At 41.1% G+C, this 15,728-nt stretch overlaps 1 protein-coding gene across 2 annotated transcripts in view; it reads left to right on the top strand.

Annotated features, from left to right (window-relative positions):
• Positions 1–15,728, top strand: part of LOC105672893 (neural cell adhesion molecule 2) — a 197,873-nt gene that overhangs the window by 171,114 nt on the left and 11,031 nt on the right. For both annotated transcript variants that reach the window (XM_012368141.2, XM_067354513.1), the window contains 4 exons: positions 8,745–8,896; positions 14,135–14,279; positions 14,432–14,562; positions 15,434–15,593. In XM_012368141.2, coding sequence (XP_012223564.1) covers positions 8,745–8,896; positions 14,135–14,279; positions 14,432–14,562; positions 15,434–15,593 — 588 coding nt within the window. The remainder of the gene's footprint in view (positions 1–8,744; positions 8,897–14,134; positions 14,280–14,431; positions 14,563–15,433; positions 15,594–15,728) is intronic.

Genomic DNA, 15,728 nt, shown 5'->3' with positions numbered 1-15,728 from the left:
GAATCTGCCAATTTTCAGAAGATCTTACCACGCTTAATAAGAATACGCTCTTTCGTGATCTGTGAATCGCTTAATATTAAAAGAGAATATGAGTATTAAATTTTAAGAAAATGCAAATAATTATTTTCACTAAAAATATTTTAATATTTTATATAAATTCAAAATTTTAGACTTACACAGCCAAATAGAACGATATCAAAGTTATCTATTTAATATCAAATTATAAAACTATCTCTATATTCGAAAGTCGATAAATATATGAGAGCTCTTTTAACATCCATATATGAATAATTCCATATGTCCCATTTAATTTTTTATTTATAATTTTTCCATTTGCAATTTTGTTCCAAATTCAAAGTTCAATGGAACAACACTATCCCAGATTTTTCGAAAATTAAGAGAAGAGGGAGACAAGAGAAGAAGTAAAATATTCTAGTTCCGAAATACACACTGTAAAAAAGTTTGATTAATTTACATAATTAAGAGGTAAAAGTTACATGATAATTAACGGAAATATACTAAATAAATAATTTAAAATTTATGAAATTGTATAAATTTACATTATATATTTAGTAAATTTTTGTTATTTATCTTGGTTGTGTAAATTGAACCGATCTTTTTTACAGTGCAGCAGATGAGCGAAAATATGCAATTCGATTGCGAAGAAGTATCTTGAGTGACGTTGCCTAAGAATATCGCGCTCATCGTTTCAAGTTAATGCAACCACCACCGGACCCGATATTATTTCCGCGCATTTTACGGTGTCAAAAACATATTACATCGTGAAACCGGACGTCCGCAACTACGTTCGGAAGATGCTCGCCGGCTTTGGTAGCCTGAGGAAAAGTTGGACCACAAGCCTGAGTAAACTGTATTGAACTCCAAATTACTTGGCCGTGCAAGGATTCACTTAGTGTACTCACGGACTACTAGTTGAGGTGCCGTATTATGTTACCTCGGTGTTTAAGGGAGTTTTGCGCGCGAATAAAGACCGCACACATTAGTCACAGTTAATTAAGGCCCAACCTCCATTTTGCCCCTCTTCTTAGAAACGAAACTAGAACTGCTATTCAAATGAGAATCAGAGAGGTCGAGTTAGTCCGAATTACCATTTGCTATGCGATAAATCAAATGTTCGGGTAATAGATAGATCTATTTTCCACGCAACGTTTCATCGCGTACGAACCAGCCTGTGTAAATTATACATGTATCTTACATCGTATGGAAACCACGAATGTCGTCGAGGCAATTTTCCAGCACCGATCGATACCGCGAAGCTTGTCTACATCTCTTGACCTTATCGCTCGCCGGAATAATCGGTCGTTTAAGGTTCATTCTCGCGAATTATGCGAAGTGCACGCGTGATCGAGCGCGTTGCTTATTCACGACTGAGGGCGAGCCGAGTTACAATTAACTCTTAATGAATATTTATTACGCGCCGGCCGACGGAAATTACGTCGCTCATTGAGTTAAAACCGCAGACAATAGGGCTTATTTGCCGTTTCCACGCGCGACCTGCTTATTCGCCGGCGAAGTCGCGAGAACTCCGTCGCCCGCCCGCGAACGAGACGTGCACATTGTGCAAAAAGTTGGCAACGAGTTTGCGAGGAGCTGGCTTTGCGACCGAGGAAAATGCTTCCCTCGCACACGCCGTGCGTGCATGAAGAGATACGGAACTAAGGTAGCGGAGAAATAGACGACAGCGCTGCACGAGAAATTATGCCGCAGAATTGTCGTCACGAGATATTCTCAGAACTTAAAATAGATTTTCTTGCGTTCTCAAAAATGTATATTGCGTTCTGGTAAGAATAGTGTCCATTTTTGGGAAGTAAAATTCAATTGCAACTAAAATGAAAAATTATTTCAAACAATTATTTAAAATATTGGTCAGAAAATAATGATTAAAACAGTTACAATTGATAGTTGAAATTTTATTCTATGGTTCTAAAGAGTTTTGTTCTCTCTTTAAATTATTATATTATCTACCATTTTTCAGGTATAAACTCGTTCTTGCAGCTTCTCGTTTTTCTCGCCAGCAAGATGCAATATGCATATGCAGTCAGTTGATTGAACTGTTTTATATGCCACTTTCATACGCGATATTAATTAGGATCGAATACACAGACTTAATCTCGAGAGGCTGTTTCAAACTTGCAATGAAGAGCGTGTAGGAACACACGATACGTATGTCTCTGCAGCTACTAGCGTGCGTGAAGCAAGCTTAAGTAAGAGGATGCAACTTCTAACCGCCTGTGTTCCCACGAGACACGAGGGTGAGGGTTGAATGCGAAATGCCATGGCGCTTCGGTGAGATACGGTCGGTTGCGTGGTGCAAATTTTCCCGCTGGTGCGCGCGCGATACGGCATTTATGGTGTCCGCAATGACGTGGCCTGGGAACAATAGCCAGCCGGCACATGTCCCGATTTCGCGGGTTGCTAGATGAACTTTGCGAGTGAAGATAACGCATCTACGCGGAGGAAGTGCAAAAGATAACGCACGCGTACCATACAGATGTTTTTATAAGTACTATATTTAACTCTCCTTTGGTCGAATTTATTTTGAAAAATACAATTGTGTGTCTTTATTATTTAAACTAATCAGAGAATCTGTCATTCTTTTAATTCTTTTGCTGCTGTTCTCATACATATGTATACTTGTACGCGGATTAACAGCGGAAGAGTTAAAAAGATGTTCGTAAGTTTTGGAATTCACAAAATATTTAATAAAGGATAGAAATTTCATAAAACTTTGACAGCAGTTTTCAAGTTTTTAAGAATCATATTTTATACGTCATCTCTCATCTGTTTACTGACCCAGAAACGCGCGACGTAAATCTTTCATTTTTGTCAGCATGTCGGGTGAATTTTTTTATGTCATTGAATTATATTTTTTGGCACGTCGACTCGCTAGGGGGTTTATTTGCAGAATAACGAGAATTTCACGCAATGAAGCAGTGGTGTAAAAGTATTCAAACGTGTTGCGCGTGCGGTATTTAAATACAAAACATCTGTATTTAACCGAATATGCTCTAATGGCGCATCTTTAATAACACCGAATGACACATACGCAATTCGACGACGACTAGTGTGTTCTACATGACGATTACGTACCGTTATAAGCAGATTTGCATAGTGGAGCAATATCTGGAATTTTGCGCCGAAGTGACGGCTAAATCCACTAATATCCGCCAACACGTTAATATGATTTGTAACTCCACCGGTGCGCACGTGTGCGCCACGGATGTTAAGCCGTGTTGAATTCACGCTTGTCCGCCGATCTGTATGTTAATATTATATATATATGTATATATTATTAGTATTATTATTGAATAAGCGGGAATATATACAGCATGGAATATATCGAGGCAGGAGAGACACACGCAATTTCGTAATGCAGGCTAATCTGCTTAAGACACATGTATTTCGATGTCCTTTGAAGACAGATTCATATGAGGAGAACATATATATATATATATACTGAGCTCGAACAAAGCTTTGAAATAATTACTAAATGAAAATACATAATCACATTAATTATTATCAAAAGACATAGTTGTGCGCTAATGCTACTTTCCGCTTATCAATTTTATTATATTAATGCATACTTTTAGAGGAGATTACTAGAACACGAATAAATGCGTCCGCTCATAAATAGTAACATAAACGTCGACTGCTTGGAAATTGTTGAAATTAATATCTACGTTACAAATGGACGAGGTTGTACAGTTATTGATCTTAAAAATCTGTTACGCGTCGTAATAAATTAATCATTTTTTAATAGAAGATAAATCCAGATAATCCACCTAATTTTCTTCCTTAATGACGAAGAAGATTGACGAAGATTAATTTAATCGGAAGGTCACGAACTGATCCGTCGACGTAAATACACACGATGGTCGATAAGTGTATGCTATTTACAGATGGCAAGTGTCCGGCGAAGATTGTAAAGACGGTGGTGTAATGTAACGCTGCAATGCTTCTCAAAGGGTTAAACGTCGCGGCGACATTACGGTTGCATTAATTAAAGCGGGCCAGACTTATCGCTAATGAAACTGCCGCTTGATTAAGATGCAAACGAGACGCTACTCGCGTACGCGACGCGCACGTTAGCCACACGCGCATCGGCCTGGTTCTCGTCCCGCCATCGGTCTCCCTTCCCTTGCGATTGCGAGTCCATAAATCTCAATCCGTAAACTCAAACACCGGCGGAATTGCAAATCGTAAGTAACAAACTGCGGCGCAAAGACTCGCGGCCTCACAACGAGGACGGACGGGCGGGGGTTGGTAGCCACGCTGCTCTTTGAAGCGGAGCGAGAGATCGGTAAGGCATCCCCCCTCTCCTCCCCTGAACCACACCACCATTGCCACTACCACCGCCGTCGCCGCCGCCGCCGTCAGTTCTCGTCGCCGCTACCACCCCGTCGCGCCTTTGTCAATATTAGGTTTCCCCGTGATTACGTAATAAAGTAAACGTCGTTTTAACCCCTTTAGTCGGCGCTATCGACCGCCGCTCGAATTAGTTCGGTGCAAGTCATGTAAATTAGTCCCGAGCCGTAACTCAGGGGGTGGAAATTGGGGAAGGTGGTGGCGGCGGCAGCGGCGACGGCAACGGCAACGTCGGGAGGGGAGCAAGGCAGACCTTATTGCCGGTGGCGACGGGTTAGAATGTCTGAAATATTACTCCGGCAATCGGGCTCTGTCTAGGCGCGGTCGCGGTCGCGATTAAGCGAGTTTCTTTCTCTCTGTAATGGAAGGCGTCCTTTAGGTGACGGGGTGACCAAATTGCGGGAACGGCCCTATATCTTCCTGACTGAATTATTCGCACGGGCAAACCACACAATCCACAATTCTAATCGAAGTATAATTCTAATATTTTACAAGATAAAAATGTGGATAATCCAAATGCTTATTTAATTATAACTTAAGGATGAAATCTTAATCAGTCTATTGGGTTATATTACTTTGGAAGAATGAAAACAACAATTTTGTTCCATTTCTATATTATTCACGATAAACATCACCATTTGATTCCATCGAGGAGTTCAGAAACCTTATAGATCCAATAAGACAGACTTTTCAGGAAGGACTGAGATATTATTGTGTGGGGTTTCTGCTTCTCGAACTAGAATGTTTGCGCGCTTCCGAGCTGCACGCAAGTTATCGAAACTTGTAGTGTTTCTGTGTGTAACGCCGAGTCTACATATGATAAGAATATGATAACTTGCATAACTCACTTTTAAGAAAATGCTTTATGTTCTTTTCGATATTTTCCCGATTTTTAGTTCGATTCGCTTTATAAAATGTACAAAATATTTCATTTGTTAAAAATTTAGTACCATTGTTATATTTTGTAATTTGTGTTTCAACTCGCATTTTATAAAGTGCACAAAATATTACTCTATTTGTTAAAAACTGATTGGTTTTGTTATTTTTATAATCTGTAAATATTGTATTGACAATGCTGCAAGAAGATAAACTAATTCTCGCAAATCGATAAGCTACGATTTTCCAAAATACCGAGTGAAATCCTCGTTTCGTTCTACAATACGCGCGCTTTATCCGTCAATAAATTCATGATAAAGCTGAAATTACGGCCGAATGAGATATATGGGGCGTACGCAACGCGGCGTAATTCTGTAATCGATCTTGAATTATTGAGTGGAAGTAAAACTGCAGGGCGGAATATTATCGGTGAGGATTTCACCGAGGGCAGGAAGATAGAAATCGGCTTTAATTAATTTCATTATGCGCGCTCACCGCCCGATGGCCGGAAACCGACTGGCGGATGGGCGAAGAGGGACAAAGTGGGGGAGGGAAGGATGGGGGAGGGACGCAAAAATGCAACACCACCCTTTTTAATTAATAAATGTCGTTACGAGGCGGATACGCGTCTGTTACTCGGATTGATGTTATTCAAGACCGACAAGTACGCCCGCATCCCACTCTGTTCGACGTCACGTCGGAATATACGCCATTCACGCGAATAATTACGATCCGTAAATGGACGTGCGCAAATTACTTTAAAAGAACGACGAAGATAGATCGTTTCCGTACGGATATTTTCGGCCCATGCAACTTGTGACGCTCGCCGCTCGCCGTTCGTATCGCGCCGTAAATCAACGAACTTCCATAATGTATGGTCCTATAAATACCATAACCGAGGCCCGCCTGCCGATGGGCTGTATGCGGCAACATTCACCATTACCGATTTGCACGGCGCTTACGGCATCCGCAAAACCATCGTGCGCGGTCACTTTGCGCCGTTATCGACGATCGCCTTATTCGCGCGTCTACCTATAAATTCTCAGTCACGTCGCGCCCGCAACCCACGAGTGTAGCCGAGTGCGACGCAATGGATTTGCAATTTTCCCCGGGTACGACACACCCGCGTAGCGAAAATTCTTCGCGCGCATCGACTGGAAAATTCAGAGGACGCGCAAAATGGGAATGCGATGCTTCGCAAACATAAAGTGCGGATGTTTAAACCACTGTGCCAATATACACTTACACTCGTCTGATATCGAACGCAATAAGTATTCATTCCATTTAATATTATTACCCACACCATAATATTATCGTATCTCCGAAAACTTCTAAAGGTTTATTTTCGAAATATGTTTAATATTTTTTTTCCATCACAGCTAACTGCAAAATTATGATTTAACTTTTTGCAATCCAAATTAATTTCGATAAATAAACAGATACTAAATATTTTATTTGTATTTTAATGCCGTCAAAGTGAAATAAATGAAATAATCAATTCTTCTTGCTGTGAAAATTTTATGAAAATTGATAAAGTATAATTTGCTAATTCTGATTATACGTGCTTCGATTATTTTGAGAATTATGCAATAAATTTTTGCAAAACATGTCGAGTCCATTTCGATATGGAACTGCAAAAGGTTAAAGCATGCAAGAGAGAAAAATAGTACAAATACCAACATTAATTCTAATATTGAACAGAAAATACCGATGTTGAAACTATATTTTCGCATCGGAAGCAAGATGTCGATACTTCGAAGTATTTCTCAGTGCTTTATATAAAAGCAACGACAATTTTTCGAATAACTTCGATTCCTCGTGTGTGCGTGAGCAAAGTACGCGCCGATGATGTATCGCTTTATAACAAAGAGGATTTATCAACGTCAATTTGGCGTGCGGGAAAGTACGCGTCTTGCGGCCAGCGACCCAGTATAACGAAGAAACGAGCGGTGGTCCGGGCAGCCGGGCGGTTAATTTTACTCGCGCCGTTATCGCGCGGCGACGTTAGAACAACGAGTGGGGTTAATTAATTGCGGACCTTTTTTAATTTGTCTTGCCAGACGCCGGGATTACCGCGAAATTTTTAAACCGATACATCCAGTCGAGAAGTGGAAGCGGTAAATTGGAGATGCTTTGCCGGAATGCGAGGGGGGAATGCGGAGGGAATTTATTTAACTCGGAAAAATTTCAAGCGATGATAAAAATTAAGCGCTTTGAAAAGATTTTCAACTCACGTAGAGAGAGAGAGAGAGAGAGAGAGAGAGAGAGAGAGAAAGAGAGAGACATTCGCCATTCATATTATCGGAACTGTCGATTATTTTAGTCACATTACACTCTTGCGAACTTGCGCGGCGACTTGTGTGAAGAGTGCATCGGAGAAGATCCTCGAACGTCCATTATTAAGTCGCCTTAAGAAACACTTGAATCATTCTGAAAAAAAGCATGCAAGATGGGACGCAAGATTAATTGTCCCCGCTCTAAATTAAGTTATTCACTTTGTTATGGTACTTGAGCTATCGCGCGGCAAGATACATGGCGCGTGATAAAGTAGTAAGAGAGCGGAAAAGAGAACGCGCGAGGCGGTAGGATTAATGAGGGGAGGGAGGGTTTATGATCCCGTGCTTAAAATTCGTCGTACCGGCTACATGACGGCGAAGGGGTGTAAGAGTACCTGAAGAGATTTTCAAATTCGACGCGTATCTTATTCATGGTCGAGCATTCTCCGTCTAGACGTATTCATCATCCCTGTCCGCTTTTTAATGTAAAACACGGATGCTATGCCCGTGTAATCGAAATCCATCATGCGTTTTTTATAACGCTTAGCAGCAAATTCAAACCTTAATTAATTATGAAGGTTTAATCATGGATTTGGAATCATTAAATTCCTGTCTCTTTATAATTTTGCTTCGCAACTCATAAATTCATAAATTTATCATCATATCTGAAATACTTTTCGCTTAATTTTAAATATATATATATAAATATTATATATATATATTTTTGAATATATATTCGCTGTAATATATAAAAATATATATTTATATTAATATTTTGCAGCATCCATTAAGTCAATAAAAACGACCGTTGAAAAAGTATGTGAACATGAGTCGACGAAATGCGACATCTAAAAACTTTTTTACCGTGTCACCGTGATTTATCTCAATATAGCGATCTTGTGGAATATTTTAATCCTTCGCGATTTTCTATGCCCCAAAGTGTAATTCTACATAGCGTAATACATATCAGTAAATTACATTCTTCTAATTTACATAAAATTTTTTAAATAACAAGAATTGATAATTATATTAAATCAAATAAATCATTTTATTCTGAAAGTGTTAAAACGAGAACAAAACACTTAACACTGTTATTTGTCGAAATTAATCTGGATCGCAAAGAGTTCTTTTTTATGAGCATTTCTTATATCTTCAAAGAATCACAGCATCGTCCGTTATTCAACCAGTGAATTAAATAATTTTCAGTCAGCCCGCTGGAAGTGAAGATAATTGGCGCGAACCAGCCGCTGTCGGCGGGCAAGAAGTACGACTTGGTCTGCGCAACTTCCGGTTCCAGGCCATCGGCCAGCGTCACCTGGTGGAGGAACGGTCAGCGCTTAGTGGAGACCAAAGAGACCGTAAGTGTGTCCCTCGACGGAACAATTTTCGTCCTTGCGCGAACATACGTTCCGCCCGACTGTTCCCGGACCGCGTATAAAGCTGAACTTGTGGTCTTAAATAAAGGAGATGCCCCTTGCACAATGTGCAGGGTATCTCATCAATCGCACTCACTTTTAACGAGAGTACCGCTTTAATATATAACCGTGTAGATAATTAATTCTGTGAAACGTATTAGTACAAAAAGCACCATTTTCTTCATCTGTGACAAAGATTAATTATTCGATCGCTATTTGTAATAGTGCGTTAAATTTTTTATTATTCTGTCGATTATTCTGAACGTAAATGTTTTTTAAAAATTAAACAAAATCATAAGCACCAAGTTTCTGGACTGTCGGGCTCGTTTTTTTAGTGTAATATATCAAAAACACATCTGTCACGTCTAAAAAAGTTTGGTCCTGTATGAATGTTTAAACTTTCAATTTTTCTCATACATTGTTTCCTCTAAAAACAATTCACAATGTAACGTAAAAAATATTAAAAGAACTAACGAGATCTTTTTTTCTATTTAATTTTTCAATTTTTTATTGAAGTGTTCATAGAAATCACGGTGTATGACCGATTATATTTTTTTCCACTTAAAATTACTGTATTTACGATCGTCTTTTGTTAACGATACTTTGGTATGGAATTAATCTCCGTATTAATGAAAGACAGATTGATCTCCCGCTTCGCCTCGAATCGTTTGTCTGATTGACATGTGTCTCCTAATTTCATCGTGGTTGGGCTGCAATTTCCACGTTCAATTTCCGCGGATTAAGCGACGGACATAGAAAAAAAAGGACTTAGGCATAGCCGATTACGTGATTGACTGCCGCTTACAATACCGTGCACGGTGCAGGGATTACGCTTAATTGATGGGAAATGCAACTATTCCTAAGTCACAATGTCGAAATGAATTTTTAACGTAACGTTAAGATAGTGCACAACACGATAATGACTGAACGGAATTAAACGAAATAAACATTCTATCAATACATAATCCGCTAAAATTGTTTACAAGTTACTTTTTTGTATACCAATTTTTTGTTTTAAATCAACATTGGCTGTCTTTTTTTATACATTGAGGATTTTAAAAAATTTTTCAATAAAACAAAATGTTTACGTTTCAGTTATGAAAAATAAAGATAAGTTAATTAACGATATAAAAATTGATTTTATCAGACCCGGAGAGTAGAAAATGCAGCGACGAAATGTTGGCTACCAATTGTTTATGGAACAATCAGAACATTTCATTTACGGCACAGAAATTCTTTTCATATCTCCTCAAATCGCGTATCGATTTACCGCGTAGAATTGAAAATGAAATGAAAAAAAAACCTAGAAACTCTCTGCGCAAAACGTGGTTACGCCATCGAATCGTGCGTATCAATAAAAAAAAAGTGTAACATTTCATCGTTATGGGATTAATCAACAGCGCCAAAGTACTATTGCGGATGTCGATAAATCTAATTAAAGCGCGAATAAAGCATATCTCGACGGAACGATTACGATAATACTTGATCTATGAGTGCGAGATCCCTTGCGCCCTTTCTCCCTTTCTCCCTTTCTCTTTCCGCCTTTCCTGCGTTCCGACACAATTCATTAATTCATTCAATTTCATTCCGCGAACGCGCAGCGAAATAAATTCCGATTTAACGTAAATCGAACGCGCTCTCTAACCGGGGCGCGGCGTTACTGTCACGAGAAACGGATGAAGGTATTTCGTATACAAAGCAAACAAACGTCAATGGAAACGCGGATTAGCGACGAAATGAAAGAACGTACTTTCGAATAAATTGACCCGTTGTCGGGCGAAATCGAGCACGGCCCGCTGTTTATTCTACTTCGATTTCCCCCGCGACATCGGTAACCCCGCCGCCACCCCGTCCGCCCACCTCCGATAAAACACACCGGGTGGTACACACGAACGCGCAAACAACGCGACGCGCGCCGTATCCCGCCGCGTTTTGATCCGCACTTAAGACGACGACGTAAATATTTGCTGGGGGGGTAGCGGCGGCGGATTAAGAGCGGTGGTGACGACGACCGGCCGAGGAGAAAGAAAGAGGTGAAATGAAAGGCGCTCCGCGTGCGGGACAGAGAAAATATTGTTCCAAAGTCGATACTGGCGCGTTGCGCGGCGCGACACTGGAGATTGTTTCGCCGCGCTTACGTAAGAAAGTTAAACATAGAAGCGACGACGGGGAGGAAGGAAGGAATACGATGAGAGAACTGCTATAATCCACAGTGGCGTCGACCGGGAATGAGAGGCCGTTTCTCTTCTTCTTCTTCTTCTTCTTCTTCTTCTTCTTCTTCTTCTTCGTCTTCTTCTTCTTCTTATTTCTCTTCTTCTTGCTCTTTCCGTAATCACGCAATTCCTCGGCGAGCTCCGCGCATCATCCTTCTCCGACTGCCCGCGATTACGCATCCCCGCGTGATGGTAGGTACTTGTATACACGTAATTACCTCGTAAACGAGCTTTCGCGCGCGAGCGAAGTGTTTTTCTCCGCCGGTATCGCCCGCGGAATTACAGCAATTACGTTAATCGATCTGATCCTTCTCTCGCCGGGAACGCGCAACCGGAAATATATTTTTAATGGATAGCGCATCTCATTTCGTAATTATCTTTGCGCGGGCCACCGCGAGCGGCGTAGCTCTCGGCCACCGCCATCCGAACGAAATTAGAGCGCGCGGGCCACCCTACCTCGTTGATTTATTTCCCCGACAAGACGCGAAATTTATTATTCGCGCGCGACTGTCCTGCCGCGTTCCGCCTCGCGATTATTTTTTAATCGCGCGACAGGACGCGACGCCTCCTCGCGCGTGATTGAAGGCTCGACTGTGCGTGTCCACTTTTTCAAAATGTCACGGGAAAGTTAAAAAACCGCCCGGGATATTTCGAGGTTCTATAAAATATATTTTGCTTTATTTCGTTCGGGCGAGATGAATAATGAGGGCGATGCATTTTTCTCGGCTACCGCCTGCGCATAATTCCCATTTTATGCTAGGAGTATAATCCACGAACTCCGGTCCATTGGGCTCCGGTCCGCTGAGCGGGCTTTTGCAGAAAGTTTCGGATATTTAATTCACGGAACATGTGAAACGTGGGTTTATTACATGTAGTTCATAATCTATGAACTTGATTTTTTGTAAGCTACGGAACTTTTAAATACCGATTTTATAAAGCTGCATATCATTTTACGAATATAACGATATGTATGCGAGATGCAGAAGCGAAGCAGATGTTCTCCACTTTCCGCGATTTGCAATTTGTAAAGTTAAAAGAAATCCGCAAATGCAGATGCGAACGAATTCTCTAGAATTTATTTATTTATTTCATTGAATTAGAAATGCAAAAATGTCAGTTCTGTTACGCACTTTGGTAAAATGGCCATTCGATAAAGTGTCGAATAAAACTGCGCTTTTAACGTTAATACTGAAAAAATTAAGGAAAATGTAAATTTTACATTTTTATGTTTTTCAAGTACCTCGGAACAACCTAAAGTATTTGTTCAGACAATAGTGAGAAAAAAGAAAACAAAGCTAAAGCGAATGTTTCGAGATCGCACTGTGATAAATCGTTACAAAAATAAAACATGCTTTCACATTTGTTCTCTAATCAAAATCGACATTAAAAAAAGAGAGAAAGAGAGAGAGAGAGAGAGAGAGAGAGAGAGAGAGAGAAAATTCGTACTCTTTTCCTCATGACACGTGTTATTTGCTCAACTCTGGCAATACTATCAATCGACGGCGTCACTATTTACTGAACGCTAACTGGCAAATAACTGATTTACTGGAAAGGCGGCTTTGTCGGGTTTTTACCCACCCACGCGCGCGTCTAGCAAACCGTTCGATCGTACGAACGGACGGAGATAAATTTCGGCGACCGTATCAATGGTGAGCGAGAGGATTTAACCGGCCACTCGACATACCGGACGTCCATTAAAGGCATCGATTCGCCTTAATTGCGAGCGCGAATTCGCGGGACCGCCGCGGTGCTCTGATTTAAATTATTCGTCGCCTAACGACTAGCTTTTACCAAGGGCTCGTAGCACGCTCGGCGGCAGGAGGACGGTGGTGGTCCCGCGATAACAATAATTCACGCACCACCACCGCCAGCAACCAAGAGCACACATGTGCGCGACCGTACGCGCGGGAGAACCTTATTTTACGGTCGCTTTAAGAAGCTGTGCGAAGGTTTGCAAATTACGTTGAGTGCGCGCTCCGACGATGTAAATCGAATCGGAAGTCCCTCTCGAACGCGCGACTTTCCGCGAAGACTTCGCGCGTCTGATTTTTCACAGGCGTTTTCTCCGCCTCTGAATGAGTTCCGATTCAATGAACTCCGAAGAACGAATCAACTGTCAGCGTCAACGACGGTTTTGAATCGACGTGAAATTATCACATCTATAAGTATATAATTTTTACTGTCACTGTAAATACGAAAATCTTTTCACGATTTTTAGTTCACGAAGGAAAATAAAATGTGAAAGAAAAAAATGTTAAATCGTCAACTCAGACTTTTGAAAAGCAAAGAAACAGCAAATTTTAAAGCGTCGTAAGAATAAAATTCAAACTTATTCCAAATTGAGAATTATAGATGAGTACTTTAAAAAATGTAATTCTTTAAGAGCAAAATTGAATGATGAAGTTACACGCTAAAAAATTGTATCACCCATATGTGTATCATTATCCGTATTACTTTTAAAGTTTCACTACACGTAGTGTAAAGTTTCTTACTTGTGATAGATGTGTTTTTAATGTTAGATGAAGAAAACGAGCGAATGTACTTGATATAGACAAACCTCAAAAAATAAAAAAAGCATTCTTTTATCTACTGCGTTCGCGCACTCTCGCTAATGCGATCGCGTAAGTCGCGGAAATCAATCAGACGTACACTGAATAATGCAGTGAAACCTGACGTAATGATACGATTTCGAAAAACGATAAAAGCCACTTCTTCATTGTCAGAAAATAGGCTGATCCTTCGAGTGGGGTAACGATAGATTGATCGACAATTTCGACTACAGTTAACGTCGACACTCCAGCTAGAGTGATAGATACGCTTTTAATATATGGGAAGTGAACACATCAGCGTTATCGACACAGATGGCAGAAGCAGGCCGGTCGATCGTTAGCGATAAAGAGAAAGACAATATGGGCGATGTAACGTGAGCGAAGGGACCGCGATGCACGTTATCATAATGTTGTTACAGACCTCTGAGGATGGCAACACGACCACCAGCATTTTATCTTTCATGGCGACGAAGGCGGACGCCGGCAGACACTTGTCGTGTCAAGCTGAAAATCGGGACTTGGGGACCGCGGCGATAGAGGACGACTGGATACTCCAGATACAATGTAAGCTCATAAACGACGGCGACGTCTCGTCGGCACTCGTTTCCCCCCACGGAGGGATACGCGCGCGTGCGAACGCCCGACGCTCTTTTCTTATTTATTCAGAGCGAGAATTCTCGGTCGATTTTGAGCTTATCGAAGATCATGATTCGCAGACACGCCGGAGACGCAGATCCAGCTCGGCACGTCGCTGAATCCGAACACCATACGCGAGGGCACGGACGTCTACTTCGACTGCCTCATACAGGCCGAACCGGCGGTTTACAAGGTGGAATGGCGACATCAGGTGAGCGAGAACTCAGTTTGATTCCGGATAAAAGTAGAAACGTAATGTTATTTTATAGAGACGTGCCCGATATTTCCGTTTGAATGAAATTCGATACGCGGACATTCGGTCGTTTCGAATCATTGTAAAATTTTGATGAGATCTAAAAGCGTACCTGATCCATTTTCAGAATCATGTGCACACGATTTTGAAACAATATTATATAAAAATAAGTTATACAGTCAGCAGCTTGTTAAAAGCACGAAACTTTGCATTTTAACTAAATTTATTCAAAAAATTATCATTCAGTACAAGAGATAAATATCTCTCATAAATCATTTATTTATTTAAGCATCTACATTATTTAAAATCGCAAATTTTGGGAAAATGCACGATTAAAAAATAACAGGACATTTCGGAAAGCTTCGTTTGTAAACATCGCTTTATCTCGCATCGCTGCGATTGTCATTAATCAATCTCGGAAGTGCGCGTGAGAATGTTCGTCGCGAGTAATTCGTTCATACCGCGCGCCGTGGAAAGTTCTGAAACCTTGGGTGTCGTAAACAGATTGGTCTCTTGCCGGCTAACAAGCTTGATTATACCTGTAACTCGCTCGCACACGCCGCGCGTCGAAAGCATCGACTTACATTAAGGCCGAATACAAACTTCGACACTTGAAAAAACATTAAACTTTTATAATAACTTTCCGTCAACCTTGCCGCGAGCACACACCTCATTCGCTCTCGACGAGCCGGGGACTAGTGTGTGACTAGATTCTCATTCACATATACACACACGCGCACCCGCACGAGAAATTATCCTCGCATCCCGACGAGGCTAGGCGGTTCAATCTACTCGGCGAGAGGAGCGCCAATTACCGTGTTTCTTCCAGAGCAAGGCACTCCATCACAACATCACGCAGGGAATCATAATCAGCAACCAGAGCCTGGTGCTGCAGGGGGTCGATCGCAAGAGCGCCGGCAATTACACTTGCGTGGGATATAACACCGAGGGCGACGGCGAGAGCTCGCCCTTTTACCTGAACGTAATGTGTACGTATCTTTCTCTATAGCGCCAGTAGTGAGGCACTGAATAGGTCAGACGCCTCAGTGAAAGAGGATTTATATTCACATACAGAGAATTTATGTCCGAGAACTAAGAAATGTGAATTGAGGGAGTGTATTAAA

Source organism: Linepithema humile, chromosome 4 (genome assembly GCF_040581485.1).
Source record: "Linepithema humile isolate Giens D197 chromosome 4, Lhum_UNIL_v1.0, whole genome shotgun sequence".
Lineage (NCBI taxonomy): Eukaryota > Metazoa > Arthropoda > Insecta > Hymenoptera > Formicidae > Linepithema > Linepithema humile.
Note: the sequence above shows the minus strand (reverse complement) of the source record. Positions and strands in the feature narration are given on the sequence as shown.